Here is a 17,653-nt window from a genome sequence, read left to right as displayed (position 1 = left end):
TTTGCCTTGATGCCTGGAGTTCTCTTGTTCTTCAGGGGGTACAGGTGTTCAAAACACCACCTTTGCTCATGAATATTTTCTTTTAAATAAAGGGGTGATAGATTGCTTCAGGGATGCAGCTGATCACAGGATGGGAAATGTAACTCGAGCATCTCTAGAAATAACTTAGCAATGCTGAAAACCTGACATGTTTTAAGATAAATATATTTAATCAATTCTGCTCTTGAGATTGCAGTTGGGACAGAGGCACATCTCCCTTTGTACCTGCTTAGACTTCATTTCATGTCAGTGGGGAATGAAAATAATTTCTATGCAATGACACAAATCATTGATTGGTAGGTGTTAAAGGAGCCCAGAGTCTCCATTTTTTGTTTGGCCGATGCCTGCCGGTGTCATGTAAGCAGGCAGGAATACTCATACGACTTGATATTTTTTACAACTGCTACACTGAAGGAGGAAAGCAGACTTATCTCAGGGTAGGGGCAATACGCACAGAGGCACCCTCTGTTTTACTGACCCCCTGAAGTCTCCAGTGGACAGTGAAGTTTTGTTAAGCAGGATGCCAATATGAAAACCAATACGAATTTTCCAGTATTCTTTTCTCATTTACAGTTAAGTCACAGGTGTCATTTTAAAGGAAATTATATTCACTGATTCTTCCAAATATTTGAATTAATGAACAATTTTCTCTAAACATCCAGAGTTAGACTTCATTTCAAATAATTAAAAATTTTAGCAAGGAAAGCTGGTGCTAAATTGACATTAGGAGAGCATGGTATAATACATCTTGAGGTCGGCTAGTATAATTGTGTTTTCCTCTTCTCCGAAGCCCTACCTTGATCATATTAGGCTGACCATAGAATAAATGTGCAAAAATACTTCCACCAATCCCAGTGGACTTCTGGAAATGTCTATTTATTGCCAATTATTTCCTTCCAGACTAAAATTTGCATCTAAGCCACAGACTCTCCTACAATGTCTTACCTCGGTGTAATAATACATTTAGATCTGTTGGATTTTCTATGCACAAAGTGAGTAGTAAAGGGAAAAAAAGAACTCTTCAACTAATATTTGATAGCTAGGGCAAATGGTAGGGAAATATATAATCTCCAAGAACAACATTCTGTAAGGCTGACTACTTTCAGTAGAATTTAGCACACAGTATATTTTGCTATAGACTGATTCATTTTTAAAAGACAATTTGAAGTCAAATCTGCCATTCAGAAAAATATGCAGTATGTTTCCTTTCAAGTGTTGCGCATTTACTGTATGGCTGGCATGTTTTGTGCACCAAAACTCATTGCCATCAAGTGGTAAGAAGTTGCCAAATAGAAAAAAAAAAGGCTCAATACCCACCATCGTCTTCTGTCCCCCTTGAGGTGTTGCATACCTTTGCATATTTCAACTGTGACTCGTTTCTAATTGACTGACTTACTCCAATATCCTATTACAATGTGCGGTATTTTGGGAGGCTTTTCATTATTGTAGAGTTTTGGTTTTTTTCCCAGCCTGATGATATATGGACCTTTTGTGTGTAATTTCTCTGATTATATTCAGTCTATTAACTCCAACTCTGTCTTCTAGACCTGAGTCCCCTGTTCTCTGGGTTTATTTTTTATATATTTTTTTCCCCTCTGTTTTTCTCTCCTTTTCCACATCAATTTGCCTATTACCCCTTAGTGAACTTTTTCAGTGTTCTCTGGACTGGTTGGTTTTTTTCTGTTTCTCCTTGACTTGATTTCTTTCACTGAATCTTGGTTTCACTTTGACATTTCTGTATAAAGGAAGGGTCTTACTGTTAACTGGGTCTACTTGAGAGTTAAATTGGAAAACATGCTGCGAGGCACAGAAGGGAATTTCTCTAGGTCTTAAGAGTCAGCGTGTCTCAACACATCCCTCTGTTACTACAGTACAATACAGCACTGGTTGTAAACGGGCTGTTACATTACCACCTTCCTAATGTAAGGGAAGACGGTGTAGGCAAGGATCAATAAATAGCAAATGTCAGAATGAGGAAACCGCTCAGCAGCTCCTGAGGAAGAGGCAGTGCTTTTTGCAGAGTGGATTCTCAAGGGCGTTGTTACGGTGAGGACTCCGTGAGAGGGAGCAGAGTCACACAGCAGGTGTAGCAGCAAAACGGCTGTGCCAAATATCCAGCATGCGCAATTGCTTCATTATGGTTGCTAGAGGTACAACACGGATGTATATTATACGTATATACAACATATATAAACATACCAGGACTCTCTGGGAAAAGGGCCATCCATGGTTTTGGAACAGACTTTTAGTAAATGCAAAAAGTCTGGTATTTTTTTGTTGTTTTGTGTTTTTTTTTTTTCTAATCTCCACTCCCATTTTGTAATACTCCCTTCCCCCCAGCTCTTTTCTACTTCTTCCTTGTCTCAGATTTCCTTCTTGCTTATCTTCCAGCCAAAGTGTGTGCTGGCCCTCAGAGATTAACTGTGCTGTCCAGAGGCAGGTGGGGCAATTCTGCAGAGACGGTAAAAATCCCTTCCTGAAGACCTGAACCTTGATCTTTCCTGAAGAATCTTAAAAGATTCTTTAAATCCAAGAAAAGGAGGCAGAGCTGTGAGAGGAAGAAAGGTAAACTGAGACACTGCCACATCATTTGTGCAGGAATGGGCATGACGGGTGGTACCAGCAGCAAGGCAATAACAGACTCTGAAGTTCTCAGTTGTCTCATGCCCTTTACTTTTTTCCTCTTCCCAGACCTCTCACTAAATCCAGGCCTGTGACTAAGCGTCCACATTTTATTTTTTTTAAGTGAATGCATCATATCTTTTACCAATGCAGACAGTCCGTCTGGCTTCACATTCTCCATAGCATGTACTGTATCTGCACATTCACTGAAGGAACATTGCGTTGATCTCACAGTCTCCTTTTGATTTAGTCATAAATAATAGATTTTGGGTGAATCTGGAATTATCCCTGCACTCAGTCAGTTTGTCTTTATAACTTGCTGCTCCTGAAGGGGGCTTGAAGGATGTGGTTACAATTGTATTACCAGTGTTATGATCCAGACCTGAATAACCGTGTTTGGCATGGGCATGGGAATGAACCAGGCACATGAACTCCGCTGACCATGCAACTGGAAGGACAGAGAGGAAAATGTGGTATAAATGCAAGGACGGTGCAGCTGCAGCAGAACTTGGCTTAGAAGAGCACGGAACTGTCATTGATAAGGAGGTGTGAAGAAATCCCAAGGAGTCAAAGTAGCAATTCCTGCATTGGATATTAGAGAGAAGAACATCCAAATATATCCACCTACAGTAGTTTAGGAGAAACTAGATGTTGTCTGAAAAGGGTCTGAGAGGCCAAAAAAGAAGACTGGTTTACACAAAGCAAAATGGAGTAAAAGAAGACAGACAGATTTCATACAGTCATCTCCCTATATAAAAAACTGCACAGGCCCAGAGAATTTTGTATCCAGGTAATTTCTATACCGTATTTACTACAGAGACATGAACTCACTTTCACTATTTGATTTATTTCCTGTTTTTAATTCTTATCCCAAAATTACATGAGAAATGTTACTTTACCTTATCTTCTGCCATGCAAGAAAACTCTCTTTGAATAATTTAATTTTTAAAGTGGAAGTCTTATTTTAATGATCCTTTGTGTTTTCCTTACAGTGCTCTTTGAAGGTATGAGTGTATTTTTTTATTAGTAATTAATTGGTGCTTAAACACTTAGCATTTTATGTCTAGAAGGGAAATTTTAAAAGCTTATCTTCCTGTCTGGCTGCCAGGAAATGTATTTTGCAAACAACAGTTCCTCCAACCTCTTTTTTTTTTTTTCATGGAAAAATAACATAAAAAAACTACTTTGATTTGTACTTGCTGGTGTGGGGACTCAGCTCAAACCACTGATGAAGTAAATAAGAAAAACGTGCTCATGGTCTGCCAGATGCAGCTGATAAGGTCAGCACCGGGCTCTCCCCCTCTGAACGAAGTGTTGTGCCGAGGGCTGCAGCACAGCAGGGTCTGGCCTGATGCAGGTGCCCTCCCCTCTGAGATGGCAGGACCTCGCCTGCTTCGTGCCAGACCCTTCAGGTGTTGCCTTTCAGAGGGGCTGGCAAGAGATAGGGCCATCTGCAGTGCCCTGGGAGGGGTCTCTGCATGTGGGTGCAGGAGGGTGGGGGTGAAGTGTTGGTGGGAAGGTGTGCTGGAGGTGGGTGCTGGGCTGCACAGGGGCTGCACGATGAGCCCACAGAGACCCCCAGGCTGTAGGCAGGGAGTGCCCATGTGCCCACATAGGGAGCTACCTCTTCACCAGTCAAATAGAAACTGCCCGGTGGAAGCTGGGAGCTGCCCGGCAAGTATCTGTTAAACTCTCACAGCCAAATCACTGAGAACCTGCTGAACAGTGAACTAAAACATTTTATAAGAATATGCTAAAACATAACAAAAAAATGTCTCTTTAGGCTGGACCAGGTTATTGAACACAGTGTCTCACATTTAGCTTATGCTGAACTATTTGGCCACAGCTTCAGTCATCTATTGAGGTAAAGTAAAAAAATAGTGTGGTGAAATCAATAATGTTAATAGCTCTTGCAAACAGAAATTCTCAGCCAACTGTTTAAGTTAATTTAGTGTATCTGTGTATTTGAAATTATTACCAGTTGCATTAGATTGTAATTCAGGGAAACACTGAGTAAGCAATGCACTCTCATCTTGTCCTTGTACTGGCAAATGCGGAGGTCTCGGAAAGCACTTGGCACAGAATATAATTTGTATGCGCTGTAGATGGATGTTTCAGAGAAGATCAGCTGATCAATTCCTAGCTTATCCAGAGACTTTCTATAGAGATGTAGGCAACCTAAGTAATCTAGCTCTTGCCTCAGTTTATCATCTCTAACGTGAATGCGGCATTTTATCGCATTAAAAAGATGATGTAAAGCAGTCATATTATGAATAGTATCATATATTGGCCAGAAGTACAGATGATTGCAGTAAGTCAAGCTAATAAGTTGCACAAATTCTGAAGGAAAATCAGGTGTTTCCATTGCAAGCTCAAATATATTTAACCCATTCTACTGGAAGGAGAGCAGCAAAACAATAATTTAAATTCTTATTCCTGCTCCTTTTGAGAAGTTTTACTAACTACGCAATTTTAAAGCAAGCAAATGAAAACAATAACTTCATACTTCATACTATTTAATCTTAAATATCATCTGAAGACCCTGAAGACTGTAGAATGTTTTCTAGTTATAAAAATGTTCAGCTATTCTAAAGCTAGTTTCCTATTTTTCGAGCTGCTTTGACTGCAAACAAAACCATTCAAATCTTTTCTCCTTGTACAGTGAACTCAACCTTATTTTAATTTGATTGCAACTCTGTGCTAAAGTGTAACGGAACGTTAATTCTTTCAAAAACCGTGGCTCTTTTTTTTTTTAATAAACAAACTGACTTCTTTGAGTAATCAAGTTTGATGGAAGAAGAAATCTGGAGGGTATAAAATGAGAAGGTCATTATCATGATGTTCCAAACGAACACTTATGGCAAAGCATTTCTGGTTCTACTTACAAGTTCTGCTGGGAGCACTTCAATTTTCTGGCTCATTGTCAGGTGAAGTTAACAGCTTTTAAGGGCAGATAAGTCATGTCTGAGTTTGAAACATCCACGAGTTGGAAACTTCTTTGAGATTAGAGAGGATTTTGTTTGGTTTTTTGTCTAGCTCCCCAATAGCTAAGCATGAACGTTTAAAGCTATATCCTCAGCTGGGGTAGACAGTTTAAGATCTATAATTTCAATGGACTTTTTTTGATTTACATTAACTGGAAGTAATGCCTATACATGCTTTTACAGAAAAGTTATGAAGGATGTACTTAGTTTCAGGTTAATCCTGAGGTTTTGCTGTATTAAGTACAGTTGCTTACTCACCATGCTGCAAAGAAAAGAAGAAACAGTTTGGGGTTGAGACTAAGCAGGCTAAGACATGCTACTGTTTGCTACCAGTTAACGAGAATTTTAGCACGGCTCTCCCAGTCTGAGTTGAAAGAGCCTGCTTTTGTCCTGAGAAGACACCTCAGGGTCCTCTGGACTTGCCAGGAGGACAAAGGGAGATGCAATATGTTCCCTTCTTGCTGGTTGAGTGCAAAATGATGCATCTTAGTTCAGAGGAACAAAATGAGTAACAGGCACAAACTGAAATACGGGAAATTCCATTTAGACATAAGACAACACATTTTGACTGTGAGGCTGGTCAAACAGTAGCACAGGCCGCCCAGAGAAGTTGCAGTCTCCATTCTTGGAGATGATGAAAAACTTGCCTGAACACAGCTCTGCTGTAGTTGTCCTGGCTCTAGGCAGAGGGGTTGGACAAAATGATCTCCAGAGATGCCTTCCATTGCCTTCCATTGCCATCCATCCTGTGATTCTGTGAAAATAAAAACCCACAAAAGTGTCAGAACTGAAAACTACCCTTGATTTTTAGAAGGGAAAAACAAACAAAAAGTGACTTATAATTTTCCAGGCAGTAAACTGGCATTTGGTTTGCCATGAATCTAGACCTGTCTTATAGGAGAGAGACATGTGCTTTGGGCAAGGGAGAATTTTTGAAAATATGTCTTTTTTACTTGGTATTCCAACAGCCTTGAGTGACGTGTAAATAGTGTGAATGGTTCAGAAAAGTTCAAAAAGCACCAGTGCAAGAGATGAGAGTAAAATTACTAAATTACTGTGTAAAATTTGGTTTAATAATAACCTTCAAAGGAAAAAGAAACCTTTGAAAGCAAAACCGATAAGAAATAGTATGCTGAAATGGGATAGGATTATCCAATTTTGTATTTAAGCACTATCACAGGAAAATTCATCCTTCATGAACAATCATTTTAGGTATCAGGATGTAGGAATAATGTTAGAGGGCAGTAAAAAGGGGAGTCTGAAGGGAATATAAAGCAGAATCCACTTCTAGCAGTCCCACTGGATTTAGATAAGCGTGTTCAATGGGACAGCAATTCCAAAGACGACAGGAGCTCTAATTATGATTATACTAGTTTCTTACTCAAGTTTCGGTGACTTTATGTACAGCAGTCACGTAGGTTAGTCTGTCTCTGTGCAAGAGACTTTGTTTCCACCTGAGTAACAAGGTTTATTACTTACAGTAGGGAATCAGAGCATTGGATATATCCAGTGCAAGATTTTGAGAGAGATGCTAAGTGTTGTTATAGAACCTGCTATCAGACTGAACTAAAAACTTGTCCAGCAGGCGCTGAATGCAGGGCATCAGTGACAAACACCACGACCGTGGTGTAAAAGGTTTGATTTCTAGTGCTGGCAAAGTGGGCTTAACAACTTTCACTCCTCAAAAGTTAACATTTTCTCATACTTACTTATTTTACAGAAATATGTAGATGTAGGTGTCAGCTTGATATTAACTGTAAAAAACCTGATATTAGACAGGATCTCAGTGGAGCCAGGCAAGTTCAGACTGAAGCAACTAAAGTGAAAAATCACTCTGGGTGGTGAGGGAACTCTATTCTGTTATTGCAGAATAGATTTTATTTCGGTGTGGTAGCGATCGGTATTTATGCTTCACAGCCTCACAATAAAGAAACAGAAATGTACTTATTGGAATGAGAATATATGAAATACAGTAAGGAAAAGTGAGCTTCCATGGAGAGATAGAGAGGATCAACGCTGTAAAGGCTGCAATAAATCTTCCATATACCAATTTGTCTCCTTCCCAGAGTTTCATCTCCAAATTCTTCACCTTTACCACAAAATTTTCTTGTTATAGTTGAAATTGGGTTATCAAAAATAATGCCTTTTTTTCTTACTAGGGAAACAAGATTTAACCTGGTCTTCTTTCTATTTAAGGCACAAGGACAGTGAACTTGGCATAAGCCTCATCCAAAGCCCATGACCATGAGCAGCATTATCTCTCTCATGTCTTTGGTATTATTGAAGTGTTTATGGTTAAAATTACCATTCAAGGCTTTGATTTAATTCTCTTTTTGTGAGCATTTTCTTCTTTTTTGATTTGTGAAAGTTTTAATGCCCTTATTATCATCTCTGGAGTTTATTCTGAATTTGTTTTAATACATTCCAGAACTCACTGCTTGGGAAGAAATCCACTGAACTTGCTGAATTTCAGCTCACTATACAAAACCTCGGCTTTTGCATCTGGCTATGGTTAGTTGCACAGTTTGATTTTCAAACAAATGAACAAAGAAACAAACAAAATATCCTAGATACCCTCACAACTGATCTGAGCTTTATACAGAAAAGTTCATGAACTTTGTTAGCAACTCTAGATTTGTAATGAATGCAGATAAGTTTTATTTGGCATGGCTTTACTTCAAATATGATAGGCTGATTTTAGATATATTGGAATGGAAAAATCTAAACACAACCGCTTCTGTAGTTATGCCAGCATAAACACATCCCTATTCCTTGTCATTTGGAGCTTAATATTAGAAATGTCCACGCCAATAAAGAAAAACCCAGAATCTCCTTACATGCTTGTGCCAAATCTGTTCTGTTTGTGCTATTGTAAGCTATAAAACGACAGATAGGAGTGTTTTCAGCACTATGCTTTAGCTGATCCAGAGACAAGAAAGTGTCAGCTTTTGCCCTTTTAAAAGAACTAAAAAGTAAAGATCTAATTAGTCTCTCACATGTCTTATGAATGGGTTAGAACTGTGAGTTAGGATGGGTGTTACACCACAGCATAAACCCAGGATGGACCTAGAAATAAGAAAATCTATGGTGTTCATTACTATTCTTTTCCTTTTTCTAAATTCAACCTTCTTTCAGGTCAGCTAAAAATGCAAATGAGTCAGGAATTCAATTCAATACATACCCCGAGCCCACTATAGCAGCTATGAGGTGTAGGAAACGTTCTAAGCCACACAACACGCAGACCCTTCTACCTGTAGCACACAAGCTCTGAACAGTGCCGTGCTCACTACTGCAGAAGCAACAGTGGCTCTAGAAAGAGGAACAATAGGAACATAGATAGATAAAAACCTCTCTATGAGAGATAACCTGTGCACTTTTTCAAATCAGTATATACATTTACTATTTGTTTGTGTTTTTTTTTTTTCATGGGCTAAATTATAAGAACTTTATTCCCCCATCGTGGCAAAATTAGACTTTTAAAAGTTATTAATCTGTACATTTAGGAAAGAGCTTACATCAGTTTCTTATTTCACTGCTTGCTTTGGTTCTCCCAACTCCCTTTCAGCAGAGTCCTCCTGCTTTGATGTCTTGCTCTCTACCCAGATTGCCAGAAGGCTTTCAGTTGCAAATGCAGGTGTTTTCAACTGCTAGATACAGTTGTGTTGTATTATTCATTGTTATTATTGTATTATTAGTAGGACACTTCTTTTACGTAGAGGACAAAATAGGAATAATTGGAAAGGTAGCACACTACACAGAGGAAGGTGGTACTCAGTGAGACATGTTTGGCAGCGGAGGAGCTAGGTTTGCAACCACATTGCTCCTTTCCATCTGTTTCGTATATCCATCGTTGAACCTGGAAAGTGCTCTTTTTCTAATAGACTGTCTTGCCCATCAGGCTGGTATCTGAAACTAATTAAGCACGTCTTTTGAGAAGTCTCTTTACAGATAGCACCTAGAAATCATCATTGGAAGTCAGGGTTATTTGTTACATGCTGGAATTTTTCCCTAGTTTTTGTTGTAGTAGTACTTGAGGAAACTGGCACCTGCAAAAGCCAGGTCTTCTCTGGCTGCTGAAAATCATTAGAAATGTCAGTGAGTGGATCTGCACCTCAGGGGCAATCTTGAGGCTTGTTACACAGCAAAATGAACACCGTGGTCATCCTCCTGGCAAGGATTCCTCTTCAACTCTTGCCCTGTTAGCTCTGTGTGCCACGTAGACAAAGCAGAGTGACGTCCAGAGGAGACTGGTGAGTTGGAACCTTTCTGCTCTGCTCAGGGGGCAGTGCATTGCCACTGAGAAAGAACCAAAGCTGGAGAGTGAGGCAGTATAAAAACAAGTGACTCAAGATGGTAAAGGGATGATGGAGAATCAGGGAGGATGAGGAAGAGTTTGGGAGCCTAAGTAAACCCTACAAAAGCGGATAAAACATCAGAGAATTGTCCTCCCTTCTCCCCATAGAATTTTCCCGATATTTCTTCTCCTCTGTGTCAGCTCTCCCTAGATGGACATCATGCTCTTTGCACCCCCATCTTCCAGGACACCCTGACCGTCTCCCATTTTGAATGTCTAGTAACCCCATATGCTTTGTATTCCTTGAAAAAAAAAAAAGAAACATGGTCTTGGGCTGTTTTAATGACAGCAAAGGACTTCCATATTTCATATTAGTCAGAGGTTCAGAGGGATCTTTTTGATGTGTGTGCTTTAGCTCATCTATCAGACTTTACACTTGTGGCTTTTTGAAAATAGATATTCTAATCATCATTCTTGAGAGCTTTTGACTCCGAAGACATGAAACTCTTCAAGTTTTCATCTGTCTTCTTTTCTACAGAAGCCTCAGCAAATGGGCATGCTTAAAAAGCACGCAGCTTAGTACCGGGAGATGGGATCTTCTGCAGCCTCACGCTAATAACACTGCCAGGTGGTGGTGTTGTACAGTTCCAGATTGTGCCTGACTGGAACGGAGGTCTGCCAAGGCCAATGCCTGGTGCTGGTCACGAAAGCAGCAAATTGTCTTATCCACATGGATGTGGAGAATTCTTCCTTAAAGGTAGATCTCATTTTGACTTCTGGAAAATGTTTAAATTGCAGTCTCTGGCTTTAAAACAAATTAGCCTCTCTAAAGTTTATGACAGTGAAGAACATGGTGACATTTCTGTTATCTGTCAAGCATGTCATCTTCTGTTAACTCTTGCTGGCTTCCTGGCCCCAGCCGTGTTCTTTGGTAGTGAACTCTACCATACAGTTATGTTGCCTGAAAAAGTATCTCCTTCAATCTGTTTTTAATTTGCTAAATTATAATAGTCTCCTTTGCTTTTATGCTATAACACCAGAACAAAAGTTCTTTTTCTACTGTTCTTCTCTACTATTTCTAGACACTTACTTTTAACCCCATCTCTGTTTTCTTAGGTGAACATTTTTACTCACTCTCTGCTCAAATGCGCACCTTCCCACAGCCTTAATCATTCACCCTTCTTTCTAATTCTGCAATACTTTGCAATGGGATCACCTGTACCGTACCCTTCTTCCACATGAGCTCACGCCATCAAGCCGAAGCCCAGCGTTGCTATTTGGGGATGGCTTAGCAGGTCACAGCTTCACGTCTGTCACTTAGGTGCCCCTCTCCATCTTAGCCTGTCCAGGGTACAGTGGGTGCCACACTGAACTCTCTGGTGGTTTATTCCACTATGCCTGATCTGTGTGAAAAGGTGACTTCAAGCTAACTCATAACAGTCTTTTCTTTAAATATCCCCTCCATACACAGTACAAATGTTACCTACAACAAAACTTCTGAGATACTAGGGGCCAGACTGCCATTATTCAAAGCAAATAGAGATTATATTTTTCATTAATCCTCATCTTTCACTAATTCCTTGTTCCTTCAGATCATGGTTTTTTTCTGCAAAGTCAGAAACTGTTTCTATAAGCTGACACAGACTTATGGGAGGAAGAGCAGGGATTTACATGGTCAATAGTGTAAATGGGCTTTACTTCTGCTGTGGCTGCAGAGCTGGAGCCGAGCTGGTCTTGCTGGGACGAGTGGATGGCGGCCTGTAAGACAAGTTGTGTACCAAAAGCTGGGTTCCTCAGGGAGCTGAGGCTGTGCTCTGCTCCCGGCCAGACTTAGCCTTCTGCCACGGCTTCCCCAAACAGCTGCTGGTGCTGGTGGCCACCCCAGGGCCAGCAGAGTTAAGCTGTGGCCACCGTGTCCCAGCGGGCCTGCATCGCCGTGAGGGGCCAGTCCGGCCTTGGCGAACACAAAACATGAATTTTCCCTTAAGGGTCGTGTTAAGCTTTTGCTAACAGACCCCGGGCCACGGCTGCTCAGCCATTTCGGGGGCGAGTTACTAAAATTTATAGATTTTGCCGGCAGGGCTGGACTGAGAAGAGCCTGAGCTGGGGCTGAGCTTTCCTCGCACCTCTCCCCCGCCTCAGGGGGCTGCGAGGGCCCTGGCCCGCCTCAGGGCCCGGCCGTTACCCGCCGCGGGGGCGGCGCCAGGCACACCGCACCGAGCCTCGCCGCGCCCGGCCTGGCCCTCGCCGGCCGCGGCCCCGCACATGCCCAGTGGCAGCGCGGCTGACGGGGCAGGGGCGGGCCCGGCGCGGAGGGCGGCTCGGCCCGGCGCGGCCCGCCTCGCCCTGGCGATGCCTCAGCGCGGCGGCGGCGGCAGCGGGGGGGCAGGCGGGTAGCGGCGGCGGGGACGCGGTGCTGCTGCCCTGCCTTTCCCTGCCCGCCGCTGGCCCTTCCTCCGCCCCCTCCCGCGCCCCCCCCCGCGCCGGTGCCCGGCTCAGCCGCCGCTCCGGGCAGGGAGGAAGGGCTGGGAGCCGCCTCCCGCTGCCCCCGGCCGCCCCCCTCCCCATGCAGCCCGGCCCGCCGCTGGGAGCCCTCCCCGGGGGGATGTTTCTGCGGCCGCTGCCGGGATAACCGGCGCGCCGTCCGCCCCCGCCCCGGACGGAGGATGCTGCCCGCGCCGTGGCGGGTTCCGACTCGGGCAGCAGCGGTCGCATCCCCCTCCTCGGCTCTGGGCAGCGTCGCCGGGGAGAGATGACTTCAAGGCACCAGGCGGACTGGATCCCTTACAGGTAGCGGGGGGACCCCCGCCGGGGGGCGGCGGGTGGGGCGGCGCGGGCGGCGGCCGGAGGGACTGGGGCCGCTCCTGGTCTGGAGCGGCTGCCCCTCGGGGGGTCGCCGTCGGAACCCCGTTCCTCGGCGGCGGGGCCGGGGTGGCCGGACCCTGCCCGGGGAGCGGCCGGAAAGCGGTGGGTGCCGCCGGGTGGAGCGGGTGGCGAGCCGGCCCCGGTGCCTGCTCTCGGTCCGGGGGTCCCGCTCCCGTCACCCAACTTCGGGCCGGTCCCGCTCGGCGAAGTTCATCGGCCCGTCTGTGGGGAGAGCTGTCAGCGCGGCGGAGAGCGGGAGAGCCGCGCAGCGGGAGAGCTTCCCTCCCTGCATCCGCCGCGGCGCCCCCCCGGAAGGAGGGACCGGAGCGCTGCGCCGCCGGTGGCGGCCGTCGCCCGGCGGCCGCGGAGACCCCGGCCCCCGCCGGCGGGCGCTCCCTGCCCCTTCCGCGGGGCGGCGGGCCGGGCGCGGCCGGCGCTTCCCCGCGGCCGGTGGTGCCGCCATGGCGAGGAGCGGGATCGCCATGGCAGCGCCCGGCGGCCGGCTGCCATTGGCTCCGCCGTTGCCATAAGCTACGGGAGCCGCCAGCGGCGGCGGCTGCCCCAGAGCCCCGTGCGTCAGCGGCGGTCGCCGGCACCGGGCCCGGCCGCGGGGACGCGCCGAGCCCCGCTCGCCCTGCGGAGCCCCGCTCGGTCCCCCTTCGCCTGGCGGTGCCGGGGTGGACTCGGCGGCGGCCTGCCCGTGCCCGCCCCCGGCGCGCGGCGTTGGAGCGGCGGCAGCGTTTGGTGCTGGCACACGGAGAATAGTTTGTTTCTGACTTGCCGGTGCGAGGAGGGCGCCAGCCGAAGGAGGGTTCGCTCCCGGCGGGATGGGCCGTGCCGTGCCGTGGAACAACAGTAAAGCCGCTTCTGAATCCGCTCTTCGGAGCCGCGTTAACGTTGCGGGGCTTTTTAGTTTTCATTAAAATCTCTTTTTCAAACCGAATTATTGCAGAAAGACATCAGAGGCATTTTAAAAACGTGTTCTGGATAAGACAGCAAGGCATGTTTCTTTCATTTGTTTCATTGTAAATAAAACAAGGTGGATACAGTAACATAAACCCTTTTTTTTTTGGGTGGAGAATCGTGAAATTAAAAATCTTTACAGAGTGCGGTTTAAGACAGACAGCTGTTTACGCAGATCAGTTGTAGTTTCCCCCATTCTAGATGACAGTATTTGTAGTGACCATATGCCACAATGAGTGCAACGTAAACACAAATAAATCACTCCTTAATACAGAAGAAAAAAGATGCACAAGTGGAAGTCTGCTGTTTTGATCTCTGCAAGTGATAGTTCTAATAAACAGAAGAACGAGAAAGAAAGAAAACGGATTACAACGAACCCAAGAATTTTGCTGCTTTCTCCGGCAGCTTTTTCAGACCATGTGTTTTGGAAAGATATAGGGAATTGGCACTAAGGCTTCAAAAATGACTAGCGCGTGCATTCTGATGCAATTTGAAGCCTTGTAATGAAGGCAAAAATACCAGAAGAACAGCTGTTCATGGTTCTTCCCAGCAGCAGAGTGACTGTTTCTCTGTTTTCTCATTGTACACAAGGCTCTGCAGAGGCCAATGCCAAAAGTTTGCTGAGGGCTTTCGTAGCAGTAGCCTTGAAGAGAGAAACAAAACATCTCTTCTGTTTCTGCTCAGTGCAGTTCAGAGAAGCAAAGGGAGACAAAGCAGTAGATCTTCAGAGAAACACAGATCTGATGATACTCATGTCTTTTCTAATATAATATTATTCTTGAATGTTAACCATATGTTTATGGACAGAAACTGCTGAGGACCACCCCAAACCAAAAGGCAAACAAACCATGCTTCTGCTCTGACGTGTCTTTGTTTAGGCTTCTAAACTCTCATGGAGTTGACTTCTTTTTCAGTCTATAGGGCTAATTCCTGAGTTAGAGGTATATCACTGCAAATCTCATTGAACTTGCTTGTTTAAAGCATCCTCCAGGATCCCCTAAATGTACTTATCCAGGAAACAATAGTTTCTGAAAGCATATATGACTGAGATTACACATGAAAACACTTTATTAGTAAATTAGGTCAAATAAGTAAATTAGGAGTGAAATACACGAGGTGAGGGAGAAGCCTGATGTCCACCCCTTGGAATAGTTCATCTTGCCCGGAGCAAAATGCCCTGAGCTTATCTGCTCTGTTGCTTCAGATTCTTGTTTACTGTAGTGAGTTCAATGGCTGTTGACTGTCCAAGCCTGGAGGCCTGTTCCCCGCGTTCTTTATGGCCTGGGTGGCATGTGACAGCCCACAATGTCACTGCTGCTAGCGCGGGGTACAGAGCACAGGCTGATGGGCATGCTGAAGTCTGTAAAGACGTATGGGACATAGCCAGAGCCTTGCTGGTGTACAGTGTGCTGGAAAATGCTGCAAGCCCTTCTCTGGGCTTGGCAAAAGCTGTTTCAACTTTGGCATGGACTTTAAAACGGTAGCGTGACTCCTAAACCTATACTGCTCCTCCTAGAAATTGAAGGTACATGCAGCTATATACCTGAATTAATTCAAGCAGATAAGTGTTTTTTTCTTTAGAAAAATGTCATATTTTTCCTTACAAGTGAAATGAGCCAGAAGGAATCAGTTCTGCCTGTGTCTTGTACAACTCATTAAACAATCCACGTGCATGTCCAAAACTCACAAAACAGATTATACTTCCACTTTTATGGTGCTGAGAACGTTTTGAGTGGGTTAACAAAAAAATAACAAAAAACACTTTCAGTGTCAGTCCTAGCTTTCTCACGCTGAGGTGGATAAAAAATTTATATTGTTTGTGAATTTGCAATTTTGGTATTTTGCCCTTTATGTCATTTTTTTCTTCTCTTATGTATTCTGCTTTTGAAACATTAACAGTCATAGGTTGAAAGAGATTTGATTTCACTAATGGTATCAAATACAATTGACAAATTATTTTTAAAAGTAAATATTTTGCAGCTATTTTTCATGACACCATTTTGTAGACAGAAATTCAAGCATATGATTAAGTCCATACTCACATGAAGCTACTACCAGGTACAACAAGCTAGGAATTATTTTTTAAATTGAACACAATCTTAACAGCTTTTCTGACCTTTATTATAAAGGATCAAAATAGTTTAGACTCAAGTAAAAAATCAGTTGCAGTTCATGTAGCTGCCTCCAACCCCAAAGTGATTCTGGTGGCAATTAAGAGTAAGATGTAGCTTCCTTAGGAATTATGGTCTCAAGCACAGTAGTATTTTCCTTTGGTATCCTTTAGCAGCTTCCAGTAGAAAATACAAAGCAGAAACACCTGGGAGGCATTACAGATTCATAGGAGTTCAGCTTTTTAGTTCAAAAATATGTATTTTTTGGTTTCTATCTTTTTCCTGAACTCATTTTTAATTTATAGAGTTTCTGAAATTAACATATTCATTTTCATTTTATGCTGGTGATTCTTGTATAAGCAAGCATATTCCTCATACTACATAACTGTAGTTAAATGAAACTGTTGCTAGCCAAGATAAAATTGTCAATACACTTAGTCACAGTAAGGTCCCACTTCCTATTATTAGTTATTATGTTTTCACCTGCTTCTTTAACAATACATCTCAATACTATAGCTTAAAAAGCAGCATTTGCAAAACCGTCTAACCTGCTTAATAAGAAATATATAAACGTTGTCAGCTGAAAAGTGCGGTCCACACAGGAATAGATTTGCCGCGAGTCCCCAGAGTTCTCTGCAAAGCATCTCTGTAATGCTACTGAGACTTGGTTTGTGCGGATAAACCTGCCGTAGCCCAAGGCAACCTGTGAACTGTGCTGCCGGGGGTCTGGCACTGCGCGTGGAGGGTGCTGTGTAAAGCAGATTACACAGCGTGCGTTTGCAGTGGCATAATACCTCTTGATATATACATGATGATGGTAATAATATACATTACCTGTGACATTTTTTATTATACTCAATTGTTTATAGCTTTTATGAATTTGCTCTGAAGTTTTAAGGCTGTGCTTAGATATCACAGCTATAAACAGTCACTAGTTATTTATTTGCAGAGTGAAGGATTGCAGTTGGGTGAAAATTGTGGAGCAGAGCTGTGCTGGAAATTCATGAATCATGGCAATTAGAGCAGATAAGAAGATTTCTGAAAGTGTGATGTGTAAACAAGTCCTGGAACAGGCTTGAAGACTGAAGGTGTCCCACACTTGTTTCTGTGCATTTATTTGAGGTATTGGTGTATTATTTAAGCCTCAACACTCTAACGGCAGCAGTGCAGGTAGAGTGCTCGCCCCGCTGCAAGGTGCAGTTTGTGACCGAGAGCATCGCAATGCAGGCAAGCTCGCTCCCAGCTGCCTGTGGTGGGGAACGGCATCGATAATTTATGAGAGCACTGCTTTTTCTAAAGAAAAGGGTACAAAGAGCGTGTGTCTCTGCTCTAAATTAGACTGTCTAGTCTCAGGTTATTGCGATGTATAAAATTAGCTGAGCCATGTGCTTTTAAAATGTTTGAGTTCTCCCCTAATTGGGGGTCTGCGCTCTTACATAGGCTGTTACTGCTGTAGTGCATAAGAGACTCCAGCTAAGATCAAAGTCCAGCTCTGCCCAGCATCAGTGGTAGGGAGCCGTACAAGCGCATCGTCAGAGGCAATTGCAACCCTGAAGCTGATAGCCTAAATCAACCAGGCAGAAAAGAGAGGCGAGGAGAATAAAGTATCACTTCAGTTTTACCAGTGAGGGAAACAGAGACCTGTGGTAGTTGCAGGGAATTGGCTTAAATGGAAATGGGACAAGGCTCAAGGGAGATTAGCATCAGAGCTGGGAGCGAAACCTGGTCGTCCTGTGCTTTGCAGTGTGCCAAAGGTGGATGTAAGTAAGGGGCTT

General features: G+C 44.0%; 1 protein-coding gene across 7 annotated transcripts in view; it reads left to right on the top strand.

Moving 5' to 3' along the window:
- Window positions 1–17,653, top strand: part of TUB (TUB bipartite transcription factor) — a 158,462-nt gene that overhangs the window by 70,341 nt on the left and 70,468 nt on the right. Inside the window, exon 1 of one of the 7 annotated variants that reach the window (XM_063333294.1) lies at window positions 12,229–12,729. The exons of the other annotated variants lie outside the window; for them this stretch is intronic. Within the exon in view, the coding sequence (XP_063189364.1) occupies window positions 12,692–12,729 (38 nt within the window). The 5' untranslated portion in view covers window positions 12,229–12,691. Of the gene's footprint in view, window positions 1–12,228; window positions 12,730–17,653 lie in introns of those variants that run through there. 7 annotated transcript variants of the gene reach the window in all.

This window comes from Chroicocephalus ridibundus, chromosome 4 (assembly GCF_963924245.1).
Source record: "Chroicocephalus ridibundus chromosome 4, bChrRid1.1, whole genome shotgun sequence".
NCBI lineage: Eukaryota > Metazoa > Chordata > Aves > Charadriiformes > Laridae > Chroicocephalus > Chroicocephalus ridibundus.
The sequence above is the reverse complement of the archived record's forward strand: the minus strand, read 5'-3'. Positions and strand labels throughout refer to the sequence as shown.